At 42.0% G+C, this 26,982-nt stretch overlaps 1 protein-coding gene across 1 annotated transcript; it reads left to right on the top strand.

Annotated features, from left to right (window-relative positions):
* On the top strand, positions 19,247-23,649 carry LOC109222980. The gene is made up of 4 exons (XM_019387258.1): positions 19,247-19,641; positions 21,944-22,018; positions 22,105-22,245; positions 23,053-23,649. The coding sequence occupies exons 1-4, from the start codon at positions 19,465-19,467 to the stop codon at positions 23,383-23,385; spliced, it is 726 nt and encodes a 241-aa protein (XP_019242803.1). The 5' UTR covers positions 19,247-19,464; the 3' UTR covers positions 23,386-23,649.

Below are 26,982 nucleotides of genomic sequence, written 5' to 3'. Positions count from 1 at the left end.
TTTATTGATGGACTTATTCAACCAATTCGTCTCCAGATGGCTACAGAGCCTGGGAGCGAGATATCCTTTCAGGAGGCGGCCAATGTGGCCCGGAGGATTGAGATGGTAATGTCACAGGGGGGTGGTCATAGGGCAGACAAGAGACCCCGTCAGTCAGGCCGATTCAGTGGTGCCTCGTCTGGAGGCAGAGATTCGTATGATAGGGGTCAACCTTCTAGGCCTTTCCAGTCAGCCCTCCAGGTTTCTCACGGTGCCTCAGGTGGCCGTGGTTCTCACACGCACTATTTTGATCAGCATCCATTCAGTGCACCGCCACTTCAGAGTTTCCGTGGTGGTCATTCAGGTCGACAGGGCCAGCAGACTCAGCAGCCGAGGACTTGTTACACTTGTGGTGACACGGATCATATTGCTAGATTTTGCCCTCGAGCACCGAGTAGTTCTCAGCACCAGGGTTCTTGTGCCATGGTTCAAGCACCAGGTGTTCCACAGCCCGCCCAGCCAGCTAGAGGTGGGGGTAGAGGTGCCAGAGGTGGAGGTAGAGGTCATAGAGGTGGAGCTCAGACCGCTAGAGGTGGAGGCCAGCCAGCAGCAGGCCGTCCCAGTGAGGTAGATCAGAGTGGTGGGGCGTAGCCCCGATGTTATGCTCTTCAGGCCAGGCCCGAGACAGAGGCTTCAGATGCGGTCATTACAGGTATGGTTCTGGTTTGTGATAGAGATGCTTCAGTGTTGTTTGATCCGGGGTCTACGAATTTGTATGTGTCATCCTATTTTACCCCGTATTTGGTCATTCCTAGTGATGCCTTGGGTATTCCTGTTTATGTGTCTACGCCGGTGGGTGATTCTATCGTGGTCGATCGAGTCCATCGTTCTTGTGTTGTGGTGATTGGGGTCTGGAGACTCGTGTAGATTTGTTGCTTTTAGACACGGTTGACTTCGATATTATATTGGGGATGGACTGGTTATCACCCGATCACGCTATCTTGGACTGTCATGCCAAGACTGTGACCTTAGCTTTACCAGGTATGCCTCGCTTAGAGTGGAGAGGGACTCCTAGTCGTTCTACCCGCAGTGTTATATCGTATGTGAAGGCTCGACGTATGGTCGAGAAGGGGTGTTTGGCATATTTAGCCTATGTTCGGGATTCCAGTGCTGAGGTTCCCTCTATTGATTCTGTGCCCGTTGTTTATGAGTTTCCTGATATTTTTCCCTCAGACCTACCGGGTATGCCACCCGACAGGGATATTGATTTCTGCATTGTTCTGGTTCTGGGCACTCAGCCCATTTCTATCCCGCCGTATCGTATGGCGCTGCCTGAGTTGAAAGAGTTAAAGGAACAGTTGCAGGATTTGCTTGAGAAGGGTTTCATTAGATCCAGTGTCTCACCTTGGGGTGCGCCGGTGTTATTTGTCAAGAAGAAGGATGGGTTGATGAGAATGTATATTGATTACCGGCAATTGAACAAGGTAACGATCAAGAATAAGTATCCACTGCCGAGGATTGATGATTTGTTCGACCAGCTTCAGGGTGCCAGGGTATTTTCCAAGATTGACTTGAGATCTGGCTACCATCAGTTGAGGATTAGGGCATCCGATGTCCCTAAGACAGCCTTCCGCACTCGGTACGGGCATTATGAGTTCTTGGTTATGTCATTCGGGTTGACAAATGCCCCAGCAGCTTTCACGGACTTGATGAACCGAGCGTTCAGGCCTTATCTGGATTCATTCGTGATAGTTTTCATTGATGATATATTGATATATTCCGGCAGCTAGGAGGAGCACAAGCAGCACCTTAGAGTGGTTCTTCAGACTCTGAGGGATAGTCAGTTATATGCCAAGTTCTCCAAGTGTGAGTTCTGGCTGAGTTCAGTTGCATTTCTGGGTCATGTTGTATCAGCAGAGGGTATTCAGGTGGACCCAAAGAAGATAGAGGCAGTCAAGAACTGGCCTAGACCAGCATCAGCTACAGAGATCCGGAGTTTCTTGGGGTTGGCAGGCTACTATCGACGGTTCGTGAGGGGTTTTCATCCATTGCAGCCCCAATGACCAGATTGACCCAGAAGAGTGCCCAGTTCAGATGGTCGGATGAGTGTGAGGCGAGCTTTCAGAAGCTCAAGACAGCTCTGACTACGGCACCGGTGTTGGTTTTGCCCACAGGTTCAGGGCCTTATACAGTCTATTGTGATGCTTCCCGTGTTGGGCTTGGATCAGTGTTGATGCAGGATGGCAAGGTCATTGCCTATGCTTCGAGGCAGTTGTAGATTCATAAGAAGAACTATCCGGTTCATGATTTGTAGTTGGCAGCCATAGTTCACGCATTGAAGATTTGGAGGCATTATCTGTATGGCGTGGCATGTGAGGTGTTCACGGATCACAAGAGTCTTCAGTACTTGTTCAAGCAAAAGGAGTTGAATTTGAGGCAAAGGAGGTGGTTGGAGTTGTTGAAGGATTATGATATCACCATTCTATATCATCCGGGGAAAGCCAATGTGGTGGCCGATGCATTGAGTAGGAAGTCAGCTAGTATGGGCAGTCTTGCTTATATTCCGGTCGGTGAGAGGCCGCTTGCTTTGGATGTTCAGGCCTTAACCAATCAGTTCGTGAGGCTGGATGTTTCTGAGCCCAGTCGTGTGTTAGCTTGCACGGTCGCTCGTTCTTCATTATTGGAGCGTATCCGTGATCGGCAGTATGATGATCCCTATTTGTGTGTCCTTAGAGATACGGTGCAGCGCGGAGGTGCCAAGCATGTTACCTTAGATGATGATGGAGTTTTGAGATTGCAGGGTCGAGTATGTGTGCCTAATGTGGATGGGCTCCGAGAGTTGGTTTTGGAGGAGGCCCATATCTCCCAGTACTCTATTCATCCGGGGGCAGCGAAGATGTATCAGGATTTTTGGCAGCATTATTGGTGGCGTAGAATGAAGAAGGATATCATAGCATATGTGGCTCGTTGTTTGAATTGTCAGCAGGTTAAGTACGTATTTCAAATGATTGAGCTTCCCGAGTGGAAGTGGGAGCGGATCACTATGGACTTTGTTACTGGACTTCCGCTGACTCGGAAGAAGTTTGACGCAATATGGGTCATTGTTGATAGGCTGACCAAGTCAGCACATTTCATTCCTGTGGTAGTCTCCTATTCTTCTGAGAGGTTGGCCGAGATCTATATTCGGGAGATTATTCGCCTTCATGGTGTGCCCATATCTATCATTTCGGACCGAGGTACGCAGTTTACCTCGCGCTTCTGGAGAGCAGTTCAGCGAGAGTTGGGCACGTGAGTTGAGTTGAGCACCGCATTTCATCCCCAGACGGACGCTCAGTCCGAGTGGACTGTTCAGATCTTAGAGGATATGCTCCGGGCTTGTGTTATTGACTTTGGAGGTTCGTGGGATCAGATTTTGCCCTTAGCGGAGTTTGCCTACAACAACAGCTACCAGTCGAGCATCCAGATGGCTCCTTATGAGGCCTTATATGGTAGGCGGTGTCGGTCTTCGGTTAGATGGTTTGAGCCGAGAGAGGCTCGGTTGTTGGGTACGGATCTGGTTCAGGAGGCCTTGGACAAGGTCAGGATCATTCAGGATAGGCTTCGTTCAGCTCAGTCCAGGCAAAAGAGCTATTGCAGACCGCAAGGTTCGAGATATGGCTTTCATGGTTGGTGAGCGGGTATTGCTCCGAGTGTCGCCTATGAAAGGCGTGATGAGATTTGGGAAGAAGGGCAAGCTTATCCCTAGGTTCATTGGTCCGTTTGAGATTCTTGACCGAGTGGGAGAGGTGGCTTATAGACTTGCTTTTCCGCCGAGCTTATCAGTCGTGCATCCAGTGTTTTATGTGTCCATGCTTCACAGGTATCACGACGATCCAACCCACGTGTTAGATTTCAGCACTGTCCAGTTGGACAAGGACTTGTCTTATGAGGAGGAGCCGGTAGCTATTCTAGACCGGCAGGTTCGTCAGTTGAGATCCAAGAGTTTCCCTTCTGTTCGTGTTCAGTGGAGAGGTCAGCCTCCTGAGGCATCGACCTGGGAATCCGAGTCCGATATGCGGAGCCATTATCCTCATCTTTTCCACGACTCAGGTACTTCTTTCTTCTGTCCGTTCGAGGACGAACGGTTGTTTTAGAGGTGGAGAATGTGACGACCCAAAGGGTCATCACCTGTTTTAAATGAATTCTGTCCTTCCGAGGCCTTGAAAACCTCGTTTAGAGTCGCCTCGATTTGCGTGCACAGTCCGGGCGCGTAGCTGGAAAGCTTAATGTGAAATTCTATGAAAATGCTAAATTTTGATGTTAAGATGAATAAATTTGACTTTGGTCACCATTTTGGATAAACGAACCCGGACCCGTGATTCGATGGTCCTGGAGGGTCCGTAGGAAAATATGGGATTCGGGCGTATGCCCGGAATCGAATTCCGAGGTCCCGAGCCCGAGAAATGAATTTTTTTGTGAAATTGTTTTTCTGAAATTGTTAAGGAAAATTGAAATGATATTTGATTAGAGCGTGTTGGTATCGGGCCCGTATTTTGGTTCCGGCGCCCGGTACAGGTCTTATATGTGCTTTAAGTCATTTTTGTGAAATTTGGTTGAAAACGGACGTCGTTTGACGTGTTTCGGACCTAAATTGGAAAATTTGAGGTTTTATGAAGTTTGAAGGAATTTTTGGATTTTGAGGTTTAATTCGATGTTTATGATGTTATTTTGGCGATTTGATCGCGCGAATAAGTCCGTAGGATGTTTTTGAGGTTGTGTGTATAATTGGTTTGGAGCCCCGAGGGCTCGGGTGAGTTTTGGATAGGCCACGGGTGCATTTTTGAACTTTGAAAAATTGGTGGTATTTCTGACCTGCAGGCTTTGCATTTGCGAAGCCTGGCTCGCAAATACGAGACGGCAATTGCGAGTGGCCTTTCGCAATTGCGAAGTTAGCCCAGGCCAGTCCTTCTCGCAAATGCGAGGACTATCATCGCATATGCGATTACCCTGATGTTGCAAATGCAAAGGTCTTGTATTTCTTAAGGGTTCGCAATGCGAACCGAGTCTTCGCAATTCCCACATCAGCAGGTCGGGGTTCGCAATTGCGAACCCCTGTTCGCATTTCCCATATCTGCAACTTGCAATTTTCTATACTTAACCGATTTTAAGTCATTTTTCACACCATTTTCAAAACACAACTCCTTTGGGCGATTTTCCAAGAACAAATCTTCTTCCAAATCAATTGTAAGTTAGTTTTTACTCATTTCTTTCAATCATTTACATCTTTTAACATGATTTCAACCTAAAATCAAAGATTTTCATGGGAGAAATTGGGTGTTTTGGGTAGAACCTAGGTTTTTCAAAAATTGGGGATTTGGACCTCAATTTGAGGTCCGATTTCAAAACACATTATATATTTGAGTTTGTGGGGGAATGGGTACTCGGGTTTTGGTTTGAACCTCGGGTTTTGACCACGTGGGCCCGGGGGTGATTTTTGACTTTTTGGGTAAAACTTGGGAAAACTCATTTTCATGCATTGGGGTTGATTCATTTAGTGTTTATTAATGTAAGTAAGTAATTTGTGATTAGATACAAGCGAATTGGCAGTGGAATCGCGGGGTAAAGCTATACTTGAGGCTTAAGTTGTGTGCAAGGCATTGAGGTAAGTGTTTGGTCTAACCCTAGCTTGAGAGACTTGGAGTTGAGTCTTATTTGCTAATTGCTTCTTGTTGAGTACGACGTATAGGCATGGTGACGAGTATCTATACGTTGGTGTTTAGCATGACCGTGAGTCTTCAAATTGTGAATATCTTGGTTTCGTTGTATTTTCTTGCCTTGGTGATGATTCCTATTTGTTGTGAATAGTTTGTGAAAGGAAATTGTGACCTATGAGCAACGAGGAGCATTGGCTCAAGTTATATTTCAATTGTGAACGTATACGAGATGGTTGAACCCCTTTGGAGCATTGGCTCAGGTGGTAAAGTGAGATATGAAATAAAAGTGAAAGGAAGAGAAAGAGTATTTGAATTGCTCCATTGCCGGGATATTGTTGTTTATTGATTGTTTTTCCCTTGCCGGGATGTTGAGATTATTGATGTTGTTCCCTTGCCGGGATTTACTTGTTCAATTGTGTTCCCTTACCGGGATTTCTTTTATTATTTGTTTATTCCCTGCCCCTTGTTTGTGATTTTTGTTTGGGCGAGGAAGAGTGTTAAAGCACGAAGGGTGATGTCGTGCATTGTTTGTTTGTTGTGAGGAAAGAGTGTAAAGAACGAAGGGTGATGCCGTGCATTGTTTGCTTATGGTGAGGAACGAGAGTAAAGCACGAAGGGTAATGCCGTGCCGCACGATGTACCATTCCGTGCCGATTCTATTGATTATATGTTAGGAAAGAGAGTAAAAGCACGAAGGGTGATGCCGTGCACATTTTATTATATCATTGCTTGGTGAGGATGAGAGTAAAAGCACGAAGGGTGATGCCGTGCACTTGTTGCTTTCTGTTTCTTTATTAATGTCTGAGTTGTGTTGTTCCCTTCGTTACTGGACGACTTTTACTTGAAATTGTTATTCCCCCATAGCATGCTCCCCCTCCCATATTAACTACTTGTCTCCGTATTTCGATTCCGCTGTATATGTATATATAACTGCACAGGTTTATGTGGTAGTCCGGTCTAGCCTCGTCACTACTTTGCCGGGGTTAGGCTAGGCACTTACCAGCACATGGGGTCGGTTGTGCTGATGCTACACTCTGTGCTTTTTTGCACAGATCCAGGTGTTGGAGCAGCTTACGGTGCGCAGCAGTAGTTATGGAGCCGACCTTCAGTCCACGAGACTCCGTGGTAGCCTTGTTGGCGTCCGTAGGCCCGACGTCTCTTCATTCAGTTTTCATGTTCTGTTGACATTTGTATTCGAGACAGACTATGTCCTTTATTTCAAACTCTTATTTGTAGTAATCCTAGACAGTCCGTATATTGTTATGACACCAGATGTTGGGTAGAGACTTGTATTGGCTTTCTAGACGCTGTTTCTATGTTTAGTTCGGACTTCCGCTAAATTTTACTTTTCGTTGTCTTTTTAACTGCTTATTCATTGATAATTTAATTGCTTAATCATGTATAAAACAAGATAGGTTAATTTTTGCAAAGGTTCTTAGCTTGCCTAGCTACCACGAGTAGGCGCCATCACGACCACCGAGGGTGGGAAATCCGGGTCGTGATAGGCGGTGGCAGCTTTCAAGAATGGGTTGAATAGCAATAGGTCAAGAGCGACAAAAAAGTTGTTAAGCAGACTCATGAAATATCCTCCCACCACTTGGGAAGAAATTCACAACACCTATTGCGCCGAGGCGAAAGCAGACAAGGATGACCTTAACGGTCCAACCCAACAGCTAACGTCGGTCCAAAGGGAGTCGAGGAAAGACCGTCGTAACGACGGTCGAAGAGAGCAGTCAGGTTCACGCCTCAACCAAGACATGTATCAACCATATGTTAGAAAAACCATTCCACCATCAACTCACCATGCGGAAGGACCGTCAAGGCCGCACACAGGGACTCAGCGAAACGAAAAAGGTATGCCTCCACTCCTATCCGCTCACAATTTTTGTGTTTCCCCTTCGAAAATAGTGTACGCACTAGAGAAACTCGGTCCAAAGGTAAAATGGCCACAAAAGATGAAATCCGACCCAAGTACTAGAAAATCGAACGTCCTCTGTGAGTTTTATCATGAACGGGGCCACAAGACCGAGGACTGCATAGCCCTACAGCAAGAAGTGGTGAACATGCTTCACCAGGGACACCTAAGGGAGTTAATGAGCGACCGAGGAAGAGCCAACTTCGGCCGCGGACGAGAACAGCTCCAAGGCCCTCCAAAGCCACCCTCCCCCACCAGCACCATCCTAATGATCATCAGCGGGGGCGATGAAGCAGCAATCAACCACGTGAAGTTTACCACCACACATAAACTGAAGCAGTCGATCACCCATGAATGGTATGATGACCTCGAAGACAGTATCATCTTCTATAGGTCAGATACCCACGGTTTGACTTTTCCTCACTTCGATGCTCTTGTCATTACTTTACGTTTTTCATATACTGATGTAAAAAGAATAATGGTAGGCGACGGAAGCGGCGCGTGTATTATTCACCCTCGAGTTCTCACAGAAATGAAACTCGAGGACAAAATAGTACCGCGCTGCATAACACTAACAGGTTTTAACAATGCAGTTGAGCGAACCTCGGGGGAGATAACGCTAACCGTTCTGGCCGGGGCATCACCTTAGAAACAACGTTCCATGTCATGAACCAGGACACAACTTACAACGCCATCATAGGGCAACCATGGATACACGCCATGAGGGCCATCCCGTCCAGCCTGTATAAAGTAATCAAGTTCCCTACCCCATGGGGGATATTCAGCATCCGAGGCGAATAGCGCACAACCCAAGAATGCTACCGCATCACCCAAGATTGTACATATACTCAACAGTTAAAAGGAACAGACTCAGACGCATAGGGTCAACGGTAGAAGACCTTGATCCCGTCCAACTAGACAACAACGACAACAGCAAAAAGGCTTACATCGGCCATAAACTTTCAGAACAGGTAGATTTCATAAATTTTTAATTGACAATGCCAATTTGTTTGCTTTCTCCCATGCAGATATGTCGTGTATCCCGAAAGACGTTGCCACGCACAAGTTGAACGTCGATCCACTCTACCCTCCAATACGACAAGTAAGAAGAAAATTCAATGCCACAATCAACGAGGCCGTCAGTGATTAGGTGGATAAACTACTCGCTAACGACTCTATACGAGAATCGAAATACCCCCAATGGGTAGCCAACGTGGTCACGGTGAAGAAAAATGGAAAGTGGCGGATGTGCGTGGATTTCATGGACCTAAACAAGGCCTGCCCGAAGGACTTCTTTCCGTTGCCTCATATTGATCAACTGATCGATGCAACGGCAGGGCACGAGTTGTTGAGCTTCTTGGACGCCTACTCAGGTTACAACCAAATCCTCATGGAGGAGGAGGACCAGGAAAAGACTACTTTCATCACCCATCAGGGAACGTACTGTTACAGAGTCATACCATTCGGGTTGAAGAACGCAGGGGTGACTTATCAAAGGCTGGTCACCAAGATGTTTAAGGACCAACTCGGCAAAACAATGAAAGTTTACATAGACGACATGTTGGTCAAATCAAAAAGGAAGGAAGACCACATCGACCACCTGAAGGAAGCCTTCGGTATACTAAGGCAATACGGTATGAAGTTGAGCCCCGAAAAGTGTGCCTTCGACGTAACTTCAGGGAAATTTCTCGGCTTTCTGGTATCACAAAGAGGCATCGAGGTCAAACCCGACCAAATCAAGGCCATCGAGGGAATACCTGAAGTACTGACCAGCAAGAAACAGGTGCAAAAACTGACAGGTCGTATAGCCGCCTTGTCGAGGTTCATCTCACGAACCTCCGATAGATGCCGCAAATTCTTCAACGTGCTTAAAAAGGACAACGGTCTCCAGTGGAATTCAGAATGCATCGAGGCCTTAAGAGAACTAAAGGCATACTTGTCCTCGCCCCCTCTACTCGTCAAAGCAGAACCCGACGAGCGCCTCCTGATATACTTGGCCGTATCAGATGTCGCAGTAAGTGCAGTATTGGTCCGTGAAAACAAAGGTACGCAATCTCCAATCTATTACATTAGCAAAACCCTGGTCGACGTCGAAACAAGATACCGCCACCTCGAAAAATTGGCCTTGGCATTGGTTGTAGCTTCACGAAAGCTTAGACCCTATTTTCAATGTCACCCCATATCGGTGGTGACGACCTTCCCCCAAAGGAGCATCCTACATAAACCCGAACTGTCGGGGTGATTGGCCTAGTGGGCCATAGAATTGAGCGAGCACGATATAACCTATCAGCCACGAACAACGATAAAATCGTAGGTACTCGCCGACTTCATCGCCGATTTCAGTGCCAAAATAATGCCCGAGGTCAAGCAGGAAACTTCTCGTACCTCTCCCAGGTTACCCGACCTATGGGTCCTATACACCGATGGCGCTTCCAACGCGTCAGGATTTGAACTGGGACTCGTACTCGAGGTCCCAATAGGCGAAGTCATCCGCCAGTCCATACGGTGGCCCGATATGACTAACAATGAGGCCGAGTACGAGGCCGTAATTGCAGGACTAAAACTTGCCCTCAAATACAGAGCATGAGAGTCATCCTCAGATGCGAGTCGCAACTCGTTGTCAACCAAGTCACAGGGACTTTCCAAATCAAAGAGCAGAGGCTACAAAAGTACCAGGCAGAAATTCATAAACTACTACCAGAATTCGACGAATGTCGACTCGACCAGATACCTCGAGCACAAAACATCGAGGCAGATTGCCTGGCCAAGTTAGCAGCAGCCACCAAGGACATTACAAAAGAAAACGTGGTTACCCTCCTCCACTCGTCAATAGAACAACTTGAGGTACACATTGTAAATTTGACTTGGGACTGGCGCAACCGTATTATAACATATTTGCAGGAAGGAGTACTCCCATCAGACAAAAAGGAATCAAAAAACTTCGAATGCAGGCGGCCAGGTACAACCTCATAAACTACGACCTATAAAAAGAACGTTTGGAGGCCCTTTGGCGAAATGCCTAGGGCCGAATGAAACAAGACGCATCCTCGAGGAAGTACACGAAGGCTACTGCGGTGCCCATATCGGAAACCGAGCCCTCGTCAGATGCCTCATACGAGCGGGTTATTATTGGCACACCATGAAAAAGAAGTCGCTGACTTCGTCAAGAAGTGAGAGCAGTGCCAGAAGTATGCTCCTATGATACACCAAGCGGGCGAGCACCTCCACTCAGTCACACCACCATGGCCGTTCATCAAATGGGGAATGGACATTGTCGGACACCTTCCAGCAGGGCAAGGTAATATACGATTTCTTTTGGTTTTAACTGACTATTTTTCCAAGTGGGTAGAAGCAGGTGCATTCGCCCAAATATGCGAACAGGAAGTTATCACATTCATATGGAGAAACATCATATGCCGCTTCGGCATCCCCAAAGAAATCAGCTATGACAACGGAGCCCAATTCACCGAAAAAAGGCTGCCGAATTCTTCGAGAAATGGCACATCAAACGAATACTCTCCACGCCATATCACCCTGCCGGTAACGGCCAGGCCGAACCCTCCAACAAAATAATACTAAACATCTTGAAGAAAATGCTTGAGGACGCCAAGGGACTGTAGCCGGAATTGCTACAAGAAGTGTTGTGGGCATACCGCACCACGCCAAAAACAAGCACAGGAGAAACGCCATATTCACTAGTCTATGGGACTGACGCCACGATACCAGTCGAGGTCGGGGAACCTAGTTTGAGATACTCCAGTGAAAGCGGACCAAGCAACGACGAGAACAGGAAACAAGACCTCGACGAAGCAGAGGAGTGAAGAGGCATGCCTTACATAAGAATGATAGCCTAAAAACAGCAAGCAGAATGGTACTACAACAAAAGGGCCGAATTACGTCCACTCAAAGTCGGAAACTATGTACTCAAGGCCAAAACACAGGCAAGCAAAGAAAGGTAAACTAGGAACCAATTGGGACGAGCCATACAAAATCACTGCAGCAGCAAACAAAGGATCATTCCAACTAGAAACAATAGAGAGAAAGCTACTAGAAAACAATTGGAACGTCGCCCACCTCAAATACTTCAACTTACGCCCTCCAAGTCATACTCTTTCTCCCTCACCCGGGTTTTATCCCAATTGGGTTTTCTCGGGGAGGTTTTTAATGAGGCGACGAAGGGGACGTCTGGAAGTTCAAGTATAATCCATCGCCTTGCCTATCGACTACTTCTCCAGGCCGAACGACGAAGGGACTAGGTAGACTGGAACTTCTCCAATGTATGTATGGAATAGACAGAAACATATAATACTCTCCAATGAATGAAATAAACAAAGCAGCATCTTTGCACAACTCCACCAAGTCATTTTACACTTTACATCCGACCTCGCTCGAATTACTTTATATTCGACCTTACTCGAATTACTTTACATTCGACATCGCTCGAATTACTTTACATTCGACATCGCTCGAATTACTTTACATTCGATCTCGCTCGAATTATTTTACACTCAACCTCGCTCGAATTACTTTACATTCGACCTCGCTCAGATTACTTTACATTCAGCCTCGCTCGAATTACTTTACATTCGACCTCGCTCGAATTACTTTACATTCGACCTCGCTCGAATTACTTTACATTCGACCCGCTTGAATTATTTGATTTTCAACCTCATCAAACCTCGATCTCGTTCGAGCTAATCAGTACTCGGCCTCATGTCGGTTTATGTTTGATTCAGCCAATATCAACCATATACAAACGGCCGAAAAATCAAGGACTTCCCCACATAGCAAAAAAAAAAAATGAGAAAAGAGAAAGGGAATCCAGAAATACATAGCAAAAAGACAATTGTTCCATTTCAACTATCGAATTACAATACTTTTTACAAAGGGCTCGAGGACGCCCTCACAAAAATAGCAAATAAAAAAACTAAGTACAAAATCTTCACGCCACATCATCCCCATTGGTGTACTCATCATCATACCAGGGATCAGAGGCAAGCCTATCCGTGGCGTCGTCATCCTCATCCCTACCAGGTTTACCAGGGTCATAACCACAAGCTTCACGGGCTGCACGTGCCTTGGTACGAACGCCCTCCAGCTCCACTTCAGAAACTTTCCCGACAGCCTTCAAAGACTTGTACACATCAAGTGGAGCCTCGGCATGGACCCACATCTCATACAACTTCCGCAGCACACCGGTATCGGCAGAAGTATGAGATGTAGACGGCTGAACCTGTCGTTGTGCCTCGTCATCCCTTAAGATAACGACTCGCTCATTTAACTCGGATAACTCCGCCTCCAAGCCCTGGATCCGTTCTTTCAACCTCGCCACCTTGAGCGCCGACGTCACCACCTTATTAGCCCGCTCTAACCTATAAACACGGAGGGCATCATCTAAGGCCGCTGCTTCAGCCATAGCGGCTATTATTCCTTTCTCGGCCCGACCCAATTCTTCGATCTTAGCACTCAGCTTATCCTCAGATCGACAACCCTTGCCTCCCTCTATCCGAGTTCAACCATTAAGGATGCCACCTGCAGCTGAAGGTCAGCATTCTCGGCCATCACCCTCTTACTTCCTCCTAGCTCGTCCTTCTTGGCTTTAGCACTGCCTCAAGCTCGCTGCACCTAATGATGGCCCTCATAAGCTCATCGTCCCTCTCCCTCGGCTCTTTATCTTTCTTCGTCAGCTCATCGTCCTTCTATTTGAGCCCATCACAAAGCAACTGAAACTCGCCATCCTGGCTGAGGAAGTCGGCCAGCATTCGGTTCTTGGTACGGTACTCCTTGTACTTAGAGGTCATCTTCTTAAAAATGGCCGTCCTCCGCTCCTCCTGACGGTCGCCCTCAATCCCCATAAGAAGAGTCTGACGTGCAAAATAAAAAAGAGAAGTCAGTGTAAGTATATTACATATACGAAACAAACTTAACCTAGCATGGAAAAGCACTCACTCGCAGGGCCATGTCAGATATACCCAACGACAGATCCGCATCTTTTATCGTCTGTAGCACCGTATTCTCGAAAGTCGTGCACAGAGGAGCAAAGGCTGGCACCGCCCGTTTTGAGTTTGCCAAGAGGTCGTAGTCCACGGGAATGACTATGTGCCGATTAGGACCCCGTCCTTATCTCCACGAGTAGTCCTCTCCATGAAGGTCCATATCTCCTCAGGGTCGATGTCCGAGCCAGAGTCGTCGTCCCCTGCAGGTACAGCTCTGCTTCCCTCGGCAACCAATGATGAGCCACCTTCCGCGGCCCGTGTGAGCTCTCCGCTACCACAAACCCCCTCAACTCCAGAGGGTCTCCTCTCCATGATGACACCTGCCGTAGAAACGGCCTCAACGCCTGGTGTAAGCGCAGATTCCGCTTCCAAAGCAATGAATTTTTTCGGCTCCAAGCCAGCAACAATGGCCTTCCCGGTCTCCACCCTTCGCCTTTTCCTCAATGATGTCTCCTCGCCATTAGACGGCTCGTCTACAAGGTGAAAGATAGGCTGAGAAGAGATCTCATCCCGCACGGCAACAGTTTGAGGGGCGGAGTCCCTCATTGGCGGAACTTGAGTCTGACCTCCTCGAGCAGACTCAGCTAAGGCAAATTGTAGTCGACGCGATAGCTTGGGGAAATGCAGGCACCAGAGCCTTCGCCTTTTTGGAAACTCGCTGACCTAGCACCAAAGGAAGGTCGCATCAAAAAGCGATAGTAAACAGCAATAAGTTGAGGTAGAAATAACACTTATTGGACGGGGTCTTGGGTCCAAAACGCCTGTGAAAGGACACCTAATCATGAATTCCCACGGTGTGGGGTAACACGCGAGCCTCCCAATCTTCAATATCGAAGACGGGAGAAGGTGCACGCCCCTCAGATGAAAATAAGGGAGCCGCGAGTGAGTCGAAAGTGAAATAATGAAAGAATAACGAGCATACGGCAAGATACTTACGATTATAGTTCCATTGCTCGGGAAACCTAGTCGGATTCGCCACCAGGTGCTCGGTCTTGATGAAGAAGAACTTATGCCAGAACCGCCGATTCATCTTATCATCCATCCCGGCCACCAACCCTTTGATCCCACGATGCCGCAGGTGTATCAATGTACCTCTATAAAAATTGGGCAAAAATTTGATCCCATGATGCGAACGTTGACCTCACAGCCGGCCAACTCCGCGTATTTCGCCAGCATCAGAAAAACTTTGTACAAATAAGGGGAGAGCTGCGCCGGGTAGACATTGTAAAATCGACAAAACTCCTCCGCTAATGGGGGGAGAGGAAGGGAATAACCAATTAAGAAAGGGTAAACGTAGAAAGCACAATATCCGGGTTGGTGAACCTCTACGATGTCGCCCCCGGTCGGAACAATTTCAACGTGAGGAGAAATGCGATATTTGGACCGGAGGTCGGCTATTTGAGGCGGTCCTGTCTTAGAAAGCTTCTGAGCAGGAGCAGGAGCAGGTTCCTTTGGGAAGTCATGTCTAACCAAAGAATTCTTGGTTACTACCTCCTCCACGGTGGGGAAGCTTTCCTCCTCTTCAATCATGAATTCCTCATCGCCGGGAGGAAGGGCCACCGATAAATGAGTGGCATCGGAGACTTCGTCGTGGATATGAGGGGATTTTGACATATTTTCGTAGCGAAACGTATGCAACAAAATCTGAAGAAGAAGATATTAACTGGGTAAGAAGTCAGGGACTGGAATTGAAGAGGCTGCAAGGAATTGAAAGAGGAGATCGGAGAAGAAGATCAAAGAAGAACAATGCACATGCGAAATGAGAAATGATGAAAATTTTCGAAAATGACCCCCCCCCCCTCCCCAATCTATTTATAGGGTTGGGTGATACCAGAATCGAAGCAAAGAACCGTCAATGGCACCAAAATCGAAGCGACAGAAGCACATATACTGCATTGGGAAGACGCGTAATGATGGTGCGCGTGGCCATAACATCCCCCCACGTTAGCCACACCAACCGCAGCCCCGCTGGCCGCGCCATTTTTTTGACCTCAGCCGATTCAACTCAATCAATACGACCAAATTTCTTCTAAACGGATGCAGACCGGATCCGCTTATTGAGGACGTGCAAGATCACGACCTCACTAAGTGGAGGGACTAACTGTATTGGTCTAAATTCGGGCGGCTTGATAATTGCAAATAAACTGGGTCGAGGACAGAGTCGACCACGGCACAACGGTGAGGAGTCGTCTTAAGAAGGATTATTGCCAAGGTCAAGTAAATGGAGCAAGGAAGCAACGGTAGGATATGTTTAGCAATAGACATAAGGAATATTCCATTGGATATTCCTTATGTTGCACTTTTTAGGGTTTCTTAGGGATATCCGAAGAGATAAAGAACAAAAGGGGATCTCCACTTTTGGAGAAGGGCACATTGTAAAGAGTTGACTATAAAGAATATACAAAAGCTTGTCTTGTTCACTGACTACATTGTTCAAACATACGTTGTTCACTCTTTGTTTACAAGATCCAAAGATTCCTTATCCATCAATACCTTTCATTATTCCACGTTGCTGTCAGGAAGAAGAATCACCCAAGTCATCTAATATTTGGGTGATAAATTCTTCCTTATTACATTTATTGCCATTATCTATATTTATTGCATGCTTCTATTACTACATTCATTGACAATCACCTAACATATGCTGGATATTTATTGCTCTTGAACACGGTCTCATCCCATTGATCCCCTTCAATCTTAGATCTAGAATTTACTATGTTTAACTAGGATTCATCCTCTATGTCCTCACTAATTAGTTTAACAGAAAGCTTAACATTTTTTGATCAAATAATTTATAAATTAAAATCGAGGGAGTAGATAAGTTACGAATGGACAACATTAGAAATGAATGCACCGTACCATCCTTTGTACCAGAGGTTCACGTTTAGAATGGACACTAAAAGAAAAGGTGATAAGACAGAAAATTGGTTTGTTTGAGAAAAGATTTTTCAAGTTTTTCAAAAATATTCGAAGAGCGTTTTTGTTTAAGTTGTTTTTTAAGAAGCTTTTCGTTAAAAAGAAAAATTAAACGAAGAAGTGATTTGAGGATGTCTGTCATTGAAAAACTCTTTTTTCACTTTCAAACGATTTCTATAAATCTTTAAAATATTAGAACAATCCAAATATATCCTATAACTTCCACTAGCTAAAATCTCTGATTTTTTGAGTTTGTTTCTTTATTTTAAAGGAACTTATTTCCTTTCCCCCCTAAATATATATCCATTTTGATAGTCATTTATAAGTAAATTATCTCACAATGATATTCCTCAAATATATAGATTCTAAATAATCAAAGGATTTTATTTACATAAATAAAAAGACTAGAGACCAAAATGTACAATTAACCAACCATAAGGTTTTTGTGTGCTCACAGATTAACGGAAACATAATCGTACAACCTTAATGATCAAATTGGTTTATAATTCATTACCTAGTCGTGAATCTTTTTAGTGTTAGATTTGTAAGCGTTTAGTCAATATTCAAAATAAATTCTCATCTTTGTTTAGTCTCTTTATTTATGCAAGTCTAGTAGTTCGATTGAAAAAGTACATCCCAAAGAGCCTTATAGGAATGATGACAAAGCTGAAGAAAGTAAAGAGTTCAAGTTCATTATATCGAACTACAACTATGATATGAATCTTTCGTAATGCAAAATCACTTAAATATTTTTAAGTAAACTCTTTAGATCAATCATGTCTACTTCAACAAGAAAAATAAAAATATCTGTTAATCCATCACTAGTCAATTAACTCAAGAAGAACAGATAGGAAAATTAACGAAAAGACTCAGAAGGCAAGCTTGTACCCATGTCCAGATGCGGAGTCAAGATTTCAAAGTTGTGAGTTCGGAATTCTAATCGTTTTAAGTTACTAGGTTCTAACATATTAATTTATACATATTCAATGAATTTTTTAAGACAAACATAGGATTCGAACCAAATCTACTAGGTTCAGCCGAACCCGCTCCCGGTACTCTAGCTCCGCCCCTGCCCATGTCTCCTCTTCCCCCACCAACCCCAAATGAAGAACCAAAGGAGAGCCCGATGCAAGTATTCTGTAATCATGCAGGGTTCGGGGACGGGCTACACTCCTAAGGATATAATTTAAACAGTTTACCCTAATACAAGCATCAGTGACGGCTTCTACTGTTCGAACCCGTGACCTGTCCACAAATGAAGAACCCAAAAAAAGAAGAGGAATTTTCATAAAGCACTATAGTTTAGAGCCTAGTAACTATATTGTTCAATTGTTATCAGCTTGTATCACTTGTATTCAAATGTGCAACGAATATAATGTGTCTATTGTATTCGTTCACGCAACGAATACAACTTTTATGAACTATGTTTGTTCGTTCAATTGTATTCATTTGTGCAACAAATACAACATGTATCAACTATATCCAAGGCGAAATATAAAGGTGTATAGGATACAACCTATATCGACTGTATACAGGGGTGTATTTAAAGGATACAACCTATATCGACTGTATTCGCTCGCGCAATGAATACAACTAAGACGAAATACAGAAATATAGAAAAATGAAATGCTCTTTTTGATAGTCGAACTCAAGACCTTCGCTAACTAAGCAGGCACTTTAACCAACTAAGTTACGAGAACTAGTTGCTCTCTTACTTCAGTTCAAAATAATTAATCTGTTGTTTTATGAATTTTCTATAAAATTTAAATATAGTTACTGATGGTAAATATATTGTATATGTTTAATATGTCGCGTAAATTGGCCAGAAAGAAAAAAGAATGCAATTCTCACCAGCTTTCACCTGCGGTTAAGGAGGAAAAAAAAAGGAGTGTTGGGCTTTAGAGGTGCTAGGATTATCTAGAAATGGGCTGCTCCAAAATAAACCTGTCCCACAATCAGGATTTGTGTGTTTTTTCTTTGTGAGGGTTTTGGGTGGGGTTGGGGTGGGGTGGGGTGGGGTGGGGGGTTGAGGGGTGCAGAGATAAGTACACACAAGTTAATGGCTTTGCAACACTCATCCCACACCATGCTCAATTATGACGACTCTTTTTATATGCTTTTGGACATTGCAAATCCAACTTTACTTAATTACAACAAGGAAAAAAAATATAATTGGAGGAATTAATTTGAACTTTTGGAAAGATCATCAAAAGTCAAAACCAACATAGTAATATCATGCTACAAGTTCGGACACCAATCCTTTGCAACCTTCTCTCTCAATATTCATAGGTTGTTGTTCCCTTGCTAATCAAATTGATTTGTATTAAGTTATGGCCTATCAAAGATGGAACTAGTATTTCAATCTTATGAGTTTTAGATTTTAGAACGACGACTTCAAGTGTTAATAATTGAATTGTAAATTTAATATCTGGACATATTTAATAATTTTTTAGCCCAAATACATTGTTTGAGCAACTCATAGCTCAACTTGTGCCTCCGCCCCTCAACGACTTTCAAGAACATGCTTGATGTGGTATAACTATCAAATGATAGTAATTAGTCCATTTGTATATACAGTTCTCTATGTACTTGTTAATGTTATTTTTAATTTGTGTACCTTTTTTTTTAATTTTATTTATAAATTTTAATCTCTGGACTAAAGAAATGCAAAAAAGAAGTGGTTTTCTTGGAAGCAGCAATATAAATAGAAGATGGAGGGTCTCTCTAAAACCAAAAGGCCATATTGTACCATAGCCTCCCCTCAGTCTCACCATCCCATCAGACCCACAACCCTCACTTTAGCTCCCTCTATATATTATAACTGATGATAGAATTCTATTGCATACATAATTAATTTAGTAGAGCTGAGACCTTCTTCCTCTATATATAGCAGCTATATACTGTTTTTCTTACTTTTAATTTGTTAGGAGAATTTAAACAAATTATAAAAAAGAAGGATCGTAAGATGGAAGAGATGATGAAACCTGCATGGTTAGAAGGATTAATGGCTGAGAAATTCTTTGCAGGATGTGGGGTCCACGGGAATAGGAGGAAAAATGAGAAAAACATCTTCTGCTTAGAGTGTTGTCAAAGCTTTTGCCCTCACTGCCTTCCTTCTCATCACTCACATCCTCTTCTCCAGGTCTCTCTCCTACTCATAATTTCTTTAGTTAAAAATAAATTTATATAATTATGTAGCAGATAAAACTTGAATTATTCATTTGAGTTTTTTTTTTTTTTTGAGAATTTAATTATTAATTACTCCTAAAGCTTCCCACTCTTTTGTTAACATGTCTTGTATATGTGCTATTTTGTTATTTTCTTGAATTTGATTTTATTTTTATCCGAGAATAAGTTTGAATTTTTAAGAGTAGAAATTGGGGAACTAATTAAGAAGCTTGCTTCATAAGGTAATTCTTATTAGGTGATATAAAACCATTCTCCTTCTCTTCTTCTTTTGCTTTGTGGCAGGTTGGCAGTGAGGGAGGAGAACTGGCTCTAATTTGTGTAAAACATTAGAATTATTTAGTTTTTTTATATTTTTGAAATTAAAAGAAGTGATTTTCTTTGGAATTGTTTTTTTTTTTTTGTTAAATTGGTGAATTTAAACAAAGCGATATGGGCATTGAGAATTCATATAAGAGTTCCAATTTGCTTAGAATTGAGGTTTAATTATTGTTGGTAGTACTATTTGTTAAATTATTTATGAGTAAATTCCAATTCAAAATTACAACAATAACGATCCATTAGTGGGTCTAGAAACAGTAGTGTGTACGCAGAACTTATCCCTATCTGAGGGAGTAGAGAAACTGCTTCAATCCTCCACTTAAGAAAGATATATTCCAATTGAAAATTATTTTCATGAATTGAGTGGATTTGAAGTTGTGGAGCTTAAAGGGTAGTAAATGTTTTGGATATTTACTACTCCCTCCGGTTCACAATAAGTGATATTTTGGCTTTTTTCTTGTAGTCCAAAATAAGTAATTTTTTCAGATTTCAAGAATGAATTAATTATTTTTTTCCTATATTTCCCTTGGAATAAATAACGTTGGAGTATGTATTGTTTATGTGAAGAGATAGTAAAAGTTAATATGGTCAATTTTATTGCTAATTAATGTTAAAAGGTGAATATATAAAAACAACCAAAAAAATTACTTATTTTGGAGCGAAGGGAGTAACAATCTCCAAGAATCATGTTTGGTTGTATGCTGAATTTCTGTATTGTGTTGTCAATTGCTAAAAGTAGTGTGTTTGGGAGCTATAGTTCCCTCTTTTTGGAGCTGTTTGCTTTCCTATTTTAGAAGATTTCTTTTACACCCAATTTCCCCTGCAAAGCTTCCTCACCTGTTGCTTTCAAAGACAGTTTTGACCCAATTCTCAAAATTAATTTTTTTTTCTTAGTTTATTTTGTCTTTTTCAACATTTTCAGTACTCATTTCTGTATGCTTTTCTCTCACCCAATTCTTTCAGTTCATTTATTCACATTTACTTTTCTTGGATTCAAAGTTGACTACCTTACTTTTTCAGCTTGTTACAGTAGAATTTTTCTAATTCATAAATCTTAGGTAGGAGAATTACATAATCAATGATATAATACACCTTAAATTTAGTTAAATAAGTACTTAAACCCCATAATTATCTTAAGAGCAAAAGTGTTCTTAACACCTTTATTAATTCTATTAATTAAGTTTTGAAAGAAAATTGCTAATGAATAGAACTTTCACAGGAAATTTCAGTTATTTAAAGGATAGAAAAATGTGTTGCCAAAAACATGTACCTTTCCCGTTTACTTGAAATTTACCAAGAAGAGCTTTATTTCCTTAATTTTATCTTTTTTTGTAAATATCAACTTCCTTTAGTCTCCAAGTTCTTTTGTTTCGTTTGTTTAATGAAATTCCTTATTTTCTTGTTTAATTTATTTTTGATATCAACAATAATTGACAATTATTTCTTATAAATAACATCCAAATTCTTTCATTTTTCTTAAAATATTAAGATGGGTGATAACTTTCTCTATGTTAGTATGATCTGACTGAACTTAGTGGAATTAGAAAATAGAGTTACTTCTATTTTGTTTCAATAGTTTTGTGTCGGCTTTACTATAATAAAAATTATTGAACAAATTGCTTGTTTAATTAAAATTTAAAGATTAGCAGTTTCACTTTATCCTAGTTTAATATATATTTGATCCAAATTTCTGCTACTAGTTCTGATTCAAAATTTATATTCGTACTCGGATCTTATTATAATCGATCAGAAATTCTTTTTTGTGGCTAAAGAATTACAATTCTTAAGAGTAGATGACTGAAATTTATTCTTGGTGATGTAAAATAACTATTCTACGAATTGAGACATGAAAAAGGCAAAAAAAAAAAAAAAAAAAAAATTCAGGAGTAACGTATTAAACTCGATATAATAGTTAGGTTTGTATTTTTCTATTACAGGTTAGAAGATACGTATACCAAGATGTTATAAGATTGGATGACCTTGAGAAGCTCATTGACTGTTCCTACATCCAGGTATTAATTATTGTTAATGGAAATACTTGTAGAATTCGTTATTTAAATGCGTTATAATATGATAATGGTTATTATTTGTTTGACAGCCCTACACAATAAACAGTGCCAAAGTTATATTCTTGAACCAGAGAGCACAATCAAGGTCATGCAAGGCTTCTGGCAATTCTTGTTTTACCTGTGACAGAGTTCTTCAGGATCCCTTCAACTTTTGTTCCCTCTCTTGCAAGGTCCACATTCTATTCTTTCTCTCCCCCCCACCCCCCCACACCCCCACCCCACCCACCCCACAAGTGCAACAGAATCCACCCCTCCGCCCCAGTAGCGGAGTCAGAATTTTCGTTAAGGGGTGTCAAAATATATAAAAGTAAACATACCACGAAATTAAGGGGAGTCAATACATAGTATGCATACATTTAATTTTTTTTACCTACCTACAAGTGTATTTTTCCCGCGAATGGGTGTCATTTGACACCCCTTCCTATAAGGTGGCTCCGCCACTGCTCCGCCCCACTACAAATTATGAAACCAAAACAAACCATCTCGTAAATAGAGTCTGATTCAGAATTTGAATTTAATGGATTCAACTTTAAAAGTTCTGACGATTGAACTAACTATACTTTTGAAATTGCTAAAAATTACTCTTTGTATAGGTTTTAGTGTGTGTGCGCGTGCACGCCTATATATTACACAGTCATACTTCATATCGAAAATACTAAATTCAATAGATCCATTTGACACGGATTCCATCTACCTCTGCACATACATGACACAGTTTTTTGAGAAAGAAATTTTGCCACTTTTAAAAATCGTTATAATATAACATGAAAAATGACAATTTAAAATATGAATAATTGTTTATCGAAAGTATCACCAAGCTACAAATAGCCAGCGTATATATATTCTTACCAAATATTTATCTCCTTTTTTTATATGGATGGAAAAATTATCGCTAAGCATATCATAAATGTGCATATTACATTTTTAGCCCTGTAAAATAAATAATTATTCAAAATGCAAGCAACACTATGATGCAGGTTGATTATATGGTGTATCAAGGTGAAGATCTATCAAACATTCTCTATAGGTTTGATGAGTCTGACTTTGCACTCTCCCAATTTGAGGGACTCCACGTGGACACATCTGATTTGCTCGATGAGGAAAGCCAAATTACTCCCAACTCCATCTTAGAAGATCCATTAGAATGCAGAGGCTCATCTTGCTCAAATAATGGCATGGGCAATTCTGGTATTTCACATGATGCCCGTGTGGCGAAAAATAAGAAAAAAAGCAGTGGTTTTTTCCCTGGACTTGTGCTTTCATTGAGCAATAGGAGAAAGGGAGCCCCTCAAAGATCTCCTCTTTCTTGAAAATAAATTAGTGAATATCCTCTAATAAATTACTCCATTTAGTACTTATTGTAATATTACCAGCATTATTAGTTCTCTGGATTTTGTGGGTGTAATTTTATGAAGTTTGTAGCGTCACTCTTAGGTGGGAATTTACCCCAAAGTGATTCCATTGCAAGCCATAGGTTGATATTTAGGGAGGTTTCGACAAGATATTTAAGCTCTCTAATTATCACCAATTTTGTACTGGTTCGATGGAACTTGAACATATAAAATATAAGTAGCTTCTACTATATGATTTCATTTTGTGGTTAATGACACGTGTAAATTTCTTTTCTCTATTGTTCATTTTTATTTTGTTACTTCAGATTTATGATTGTGAATATTGATGTCAACAACAACAACGATTCACTAAAATTTCACCAGTGGGGTCTGGGGAGGATAATGTGTACGCAGATCTTACTCCTACCCGAAGGGAGTAGAGATATTGTTTTCAAAAGACTCTCGACTCAAAAAAACGAAAAAAAAAAATATTAGTACCGTTAACAGATACCATAGGAATAATAATATCATAAAGACCAGAAACATATGAAAAGCAAAAGCAATAGCCAATAAACACACCCGGCATTATAAAAAAACGAAAGAGTAATGAGAACACAACATTAGCCACTAGTAGTCTAAGACAACAATCCTATCAGACTAGCCTCACATAGGTACGAAGTAGAAGTAGACTCAAGTACCTCCTAACTTACAACCCTAATACTCGGCCTTCACAATTTCCTACCAAAGGTCATGTCCTTGGAAATCTAAAGTCACGCCATGTCCTGCCTGATCATCTCTCCCCAATACTTCTTAGTCTGCCCTCTACCTCTTCTCGTGCCTTCCAAAGCCAACAGTTCACACTTCCTTACCGGGACATTTGGGCTTCTCCTTTGTACGTGCTCGAACCATCCGAGCCTCGCTTCCCGCATCTAGACACCAATGGGAGCCACATCCACCTTCTCCTAAATATTATCATTCCTATTCTTATCCATCCTCGTGTGCCCGCACATCCACCTCAACATCCTCATTTCTCCTATTTTCATCTTCTGCATATGTGAGTTCATAATTCGCCAACACTCAGCCCTATACATCATGGCCGGTCTAACCACCGCTCTATAAAACTTACCTTTGAGTATCGATGGCACTCTCTTGTCACACAGAACTCCAGCTGCTGACCTCCACTTCATCCACCCCACCCCAATACAATGTGTGACATCCTCGTCGATCTCCCTACCATTTGGATAATCGACCCAAGGTACTTGAAACTGTCTCTACTTGGCATGACCTCGATTCAAGTCTCACCTCCACCCTCACTTCCCTCGGCTCGGCACTGAACTTGCACTCCAGGTATTCTGTCTTAGTCCTGCTCCGCTTGAAAACCTTAGACACAAGGGGTTGTCTCCAAACCTCCAGCCTCTCATTCACACCGGCTCGCGTTTCATCAATCAGAACTATATCGATAGTGAATAACATACACCATGGTACCTTCCCTTGAATATGGTGTGTTAGTGCGTCCATCACCAGGGCAAATAAGAACGGACTTAGCGCAGATCCTTGGTGTAACCCCATAACAACCAGAAAATGCTTTGAGTCGCCTGCAACTGTCCTGGCCCGAGTCTTAGCTCCATCATACATGTCTTTAATCGCCCTAATGTAGGCATTCGGCACACCTTTTGCCTCCAAACATCTCTAGTGGACCTTTCTAGGAACCTTGTCATACACTTTCTCCAGATTAATAAACACCATGTGTACATCCTTCTTCCTATCCCGGTATTGTTCCACCAACCTCCTAATAAGGTGGATAGCTTTCGTAGTAGAACGACCCGACATGAACTCGAACTGGTTGTCGGATATAGACACCATCCTCCTCACCCTCACTTTTACTACCCCCTCCCAAACTTTCATAGCATGACTTAATAATTTAATACCCTTATAGTTGTTACAACTTTAGATAACACCTTTGTTCTTGTATAACGGAACCACCGTACTCGACCTCCACTCATCTTGCATCTTCTTCATCCTAATAATAGCATTAAACAGCCCAGTCGGTCACTCCAAGCCTGCTCTTCCCACACACCTCTAAAAAATTCAACCAGAATCTCGTCTGGCCTGGTCGCTCTGCCCCTACTCATCTTACGCGTAGCTCCCACAACCTCCTTAACCTTGATGCGCCTACAGTACCTAAAGTCACGGTGACTCTCGGAATGCTCCAATTCACCTAGCACAATATCCTGATCCCCTTCTTCATTCAGAAGTTTATGAAAGTAAGTCTGCCATCTTCTCTTAATCTGAGCCTCTCCCATCAATACTTTACCGTCCTCGTCTTTGATGCACCTCACTCGGTCCAAATTTCGAGACTTCCTCTCTCTCGCCTTGGCCATTTAGAATAACTTCTTCTCCCCGCCTTTGTCCCCCAGTTCCTCGTACATACACCCCAGAGTAGTCCGTCGAGACCCCTAACACCTCTCACGCAACCTCCCTTATGCAGTTTGCCATCGTCGACCACATAATGCTCGCCTCCCTACTGCTCCTCCAGGCTCCCATAGCTCATAATAAGAAAAGAAAAAAACTAATATTGATGTCATTATCAGGTAATCAAGAAATTTTGAGAAAATTATCCCTTATACTCACTTGCAATTTGAATAAAATAAATGTCTCCAATTTTTTTGTGTGTTACTTTTAAAGATTTTCCGTAGTATTATCCTAGTGATTTAATGTGAAAAAGATTATATTATTAAAATAATAATCATATTGAATTACAAAGCCAAATTTCTGAGATATTTTACATGACACATGAAATTCTTTTACCAGCTTTTATTTCAAATTGTGTATTTATTTTAATAGCCATAGTACGGTTCCAAGAGACAAATTAGCAGAACGCACACCTCGTTATAATAAAAGTGTCATTTCGCCGTACACTCTCTTTTAAAGAAAAGTTGTGCTGTTCTTTCTTTTAAATTCCCTTTTTCTAAGTAGTAATTTCTAGCAAAATGCCTCTTACATGTGTATTAGGGGTGTTCATAAAAACTCGAAAAATCGAACCAAATCGAAAATCAAATCAAACTGATCAAAATAATCGATACTTTTTGGTTTGGTTTAGTTTTGGTTTTGAATTTTAAAAACTGATCAAATTTGGTTTGGTTTTGGTTTTAATAAAAAAATAATCGAAAAAATCGAACCAAACCGACTATAGGAGTAGCTATTTCAAATTTGTTATTACACCTATATATATGTATATTGCTATACAAAGTTTTAAAAATATTCTGGTGAATGTTAATTGTTTGCACTTTTAGTACAGTTCTTTACCTTTATATTCTAGTTTGACTGGTAGTTTTCTTCTGTTAAGTGTAAGAATCCATTTCATGTTAAAAAAATATATTTTTAATGAGTCCTTAAATTATTCATCACTATTTGATTCAATTATCATCAAATATCTTAGTAAATAATAGATTTCTCAAAAGACAATTGATTTGATAGTGTTACGTTGAAAATGTGGTAGCCGAAATATGTGTTTGGTAGTGTATGTATTATATTTAAGAAAAAATCGATAAATAACCGAAAAATCGACAAAACCCC

Source organism: Nicotiana attenuata, chromosome 2, assembly GCF_001879085.1.
Source record: "Nicotiana attenuata strain UT chromosome 2, NIATTr2, whole genome shotgun sequence".
Lineage (NCBI taxonomy): Eukaryota > Viridiplantae > Streptophyta > Magnoliopsida > Solanales > Solanaceae > Nicotiana > Nicotiana attenuata.
This window is presented reverse-complemented; position numbering and strand designations above follow the sequence as displayed.

Coding starts and splice junctions, on each gene's coding strand:
- LOC109222980 (XM_019387258.1), top strand. CDS start 19,465: ATGGAAGAGATGATGAAACCTGCATGGTTAGAAGGATTAATGGCTGAG. Junction 22,019..22,104: donor TTGACTGTTCCTACATCCAG/GTATTAATTATT, acceptor TTTGTTTGACAG/CCCTACACAATAAACAGTGC. Junction 22,246..23,052: donor TTTGTTCCCTCTCTTGCAAG/GTCCACATTCTA, acceptor ACTATGATGCAG/GTTGATTATATGGTGTATCA.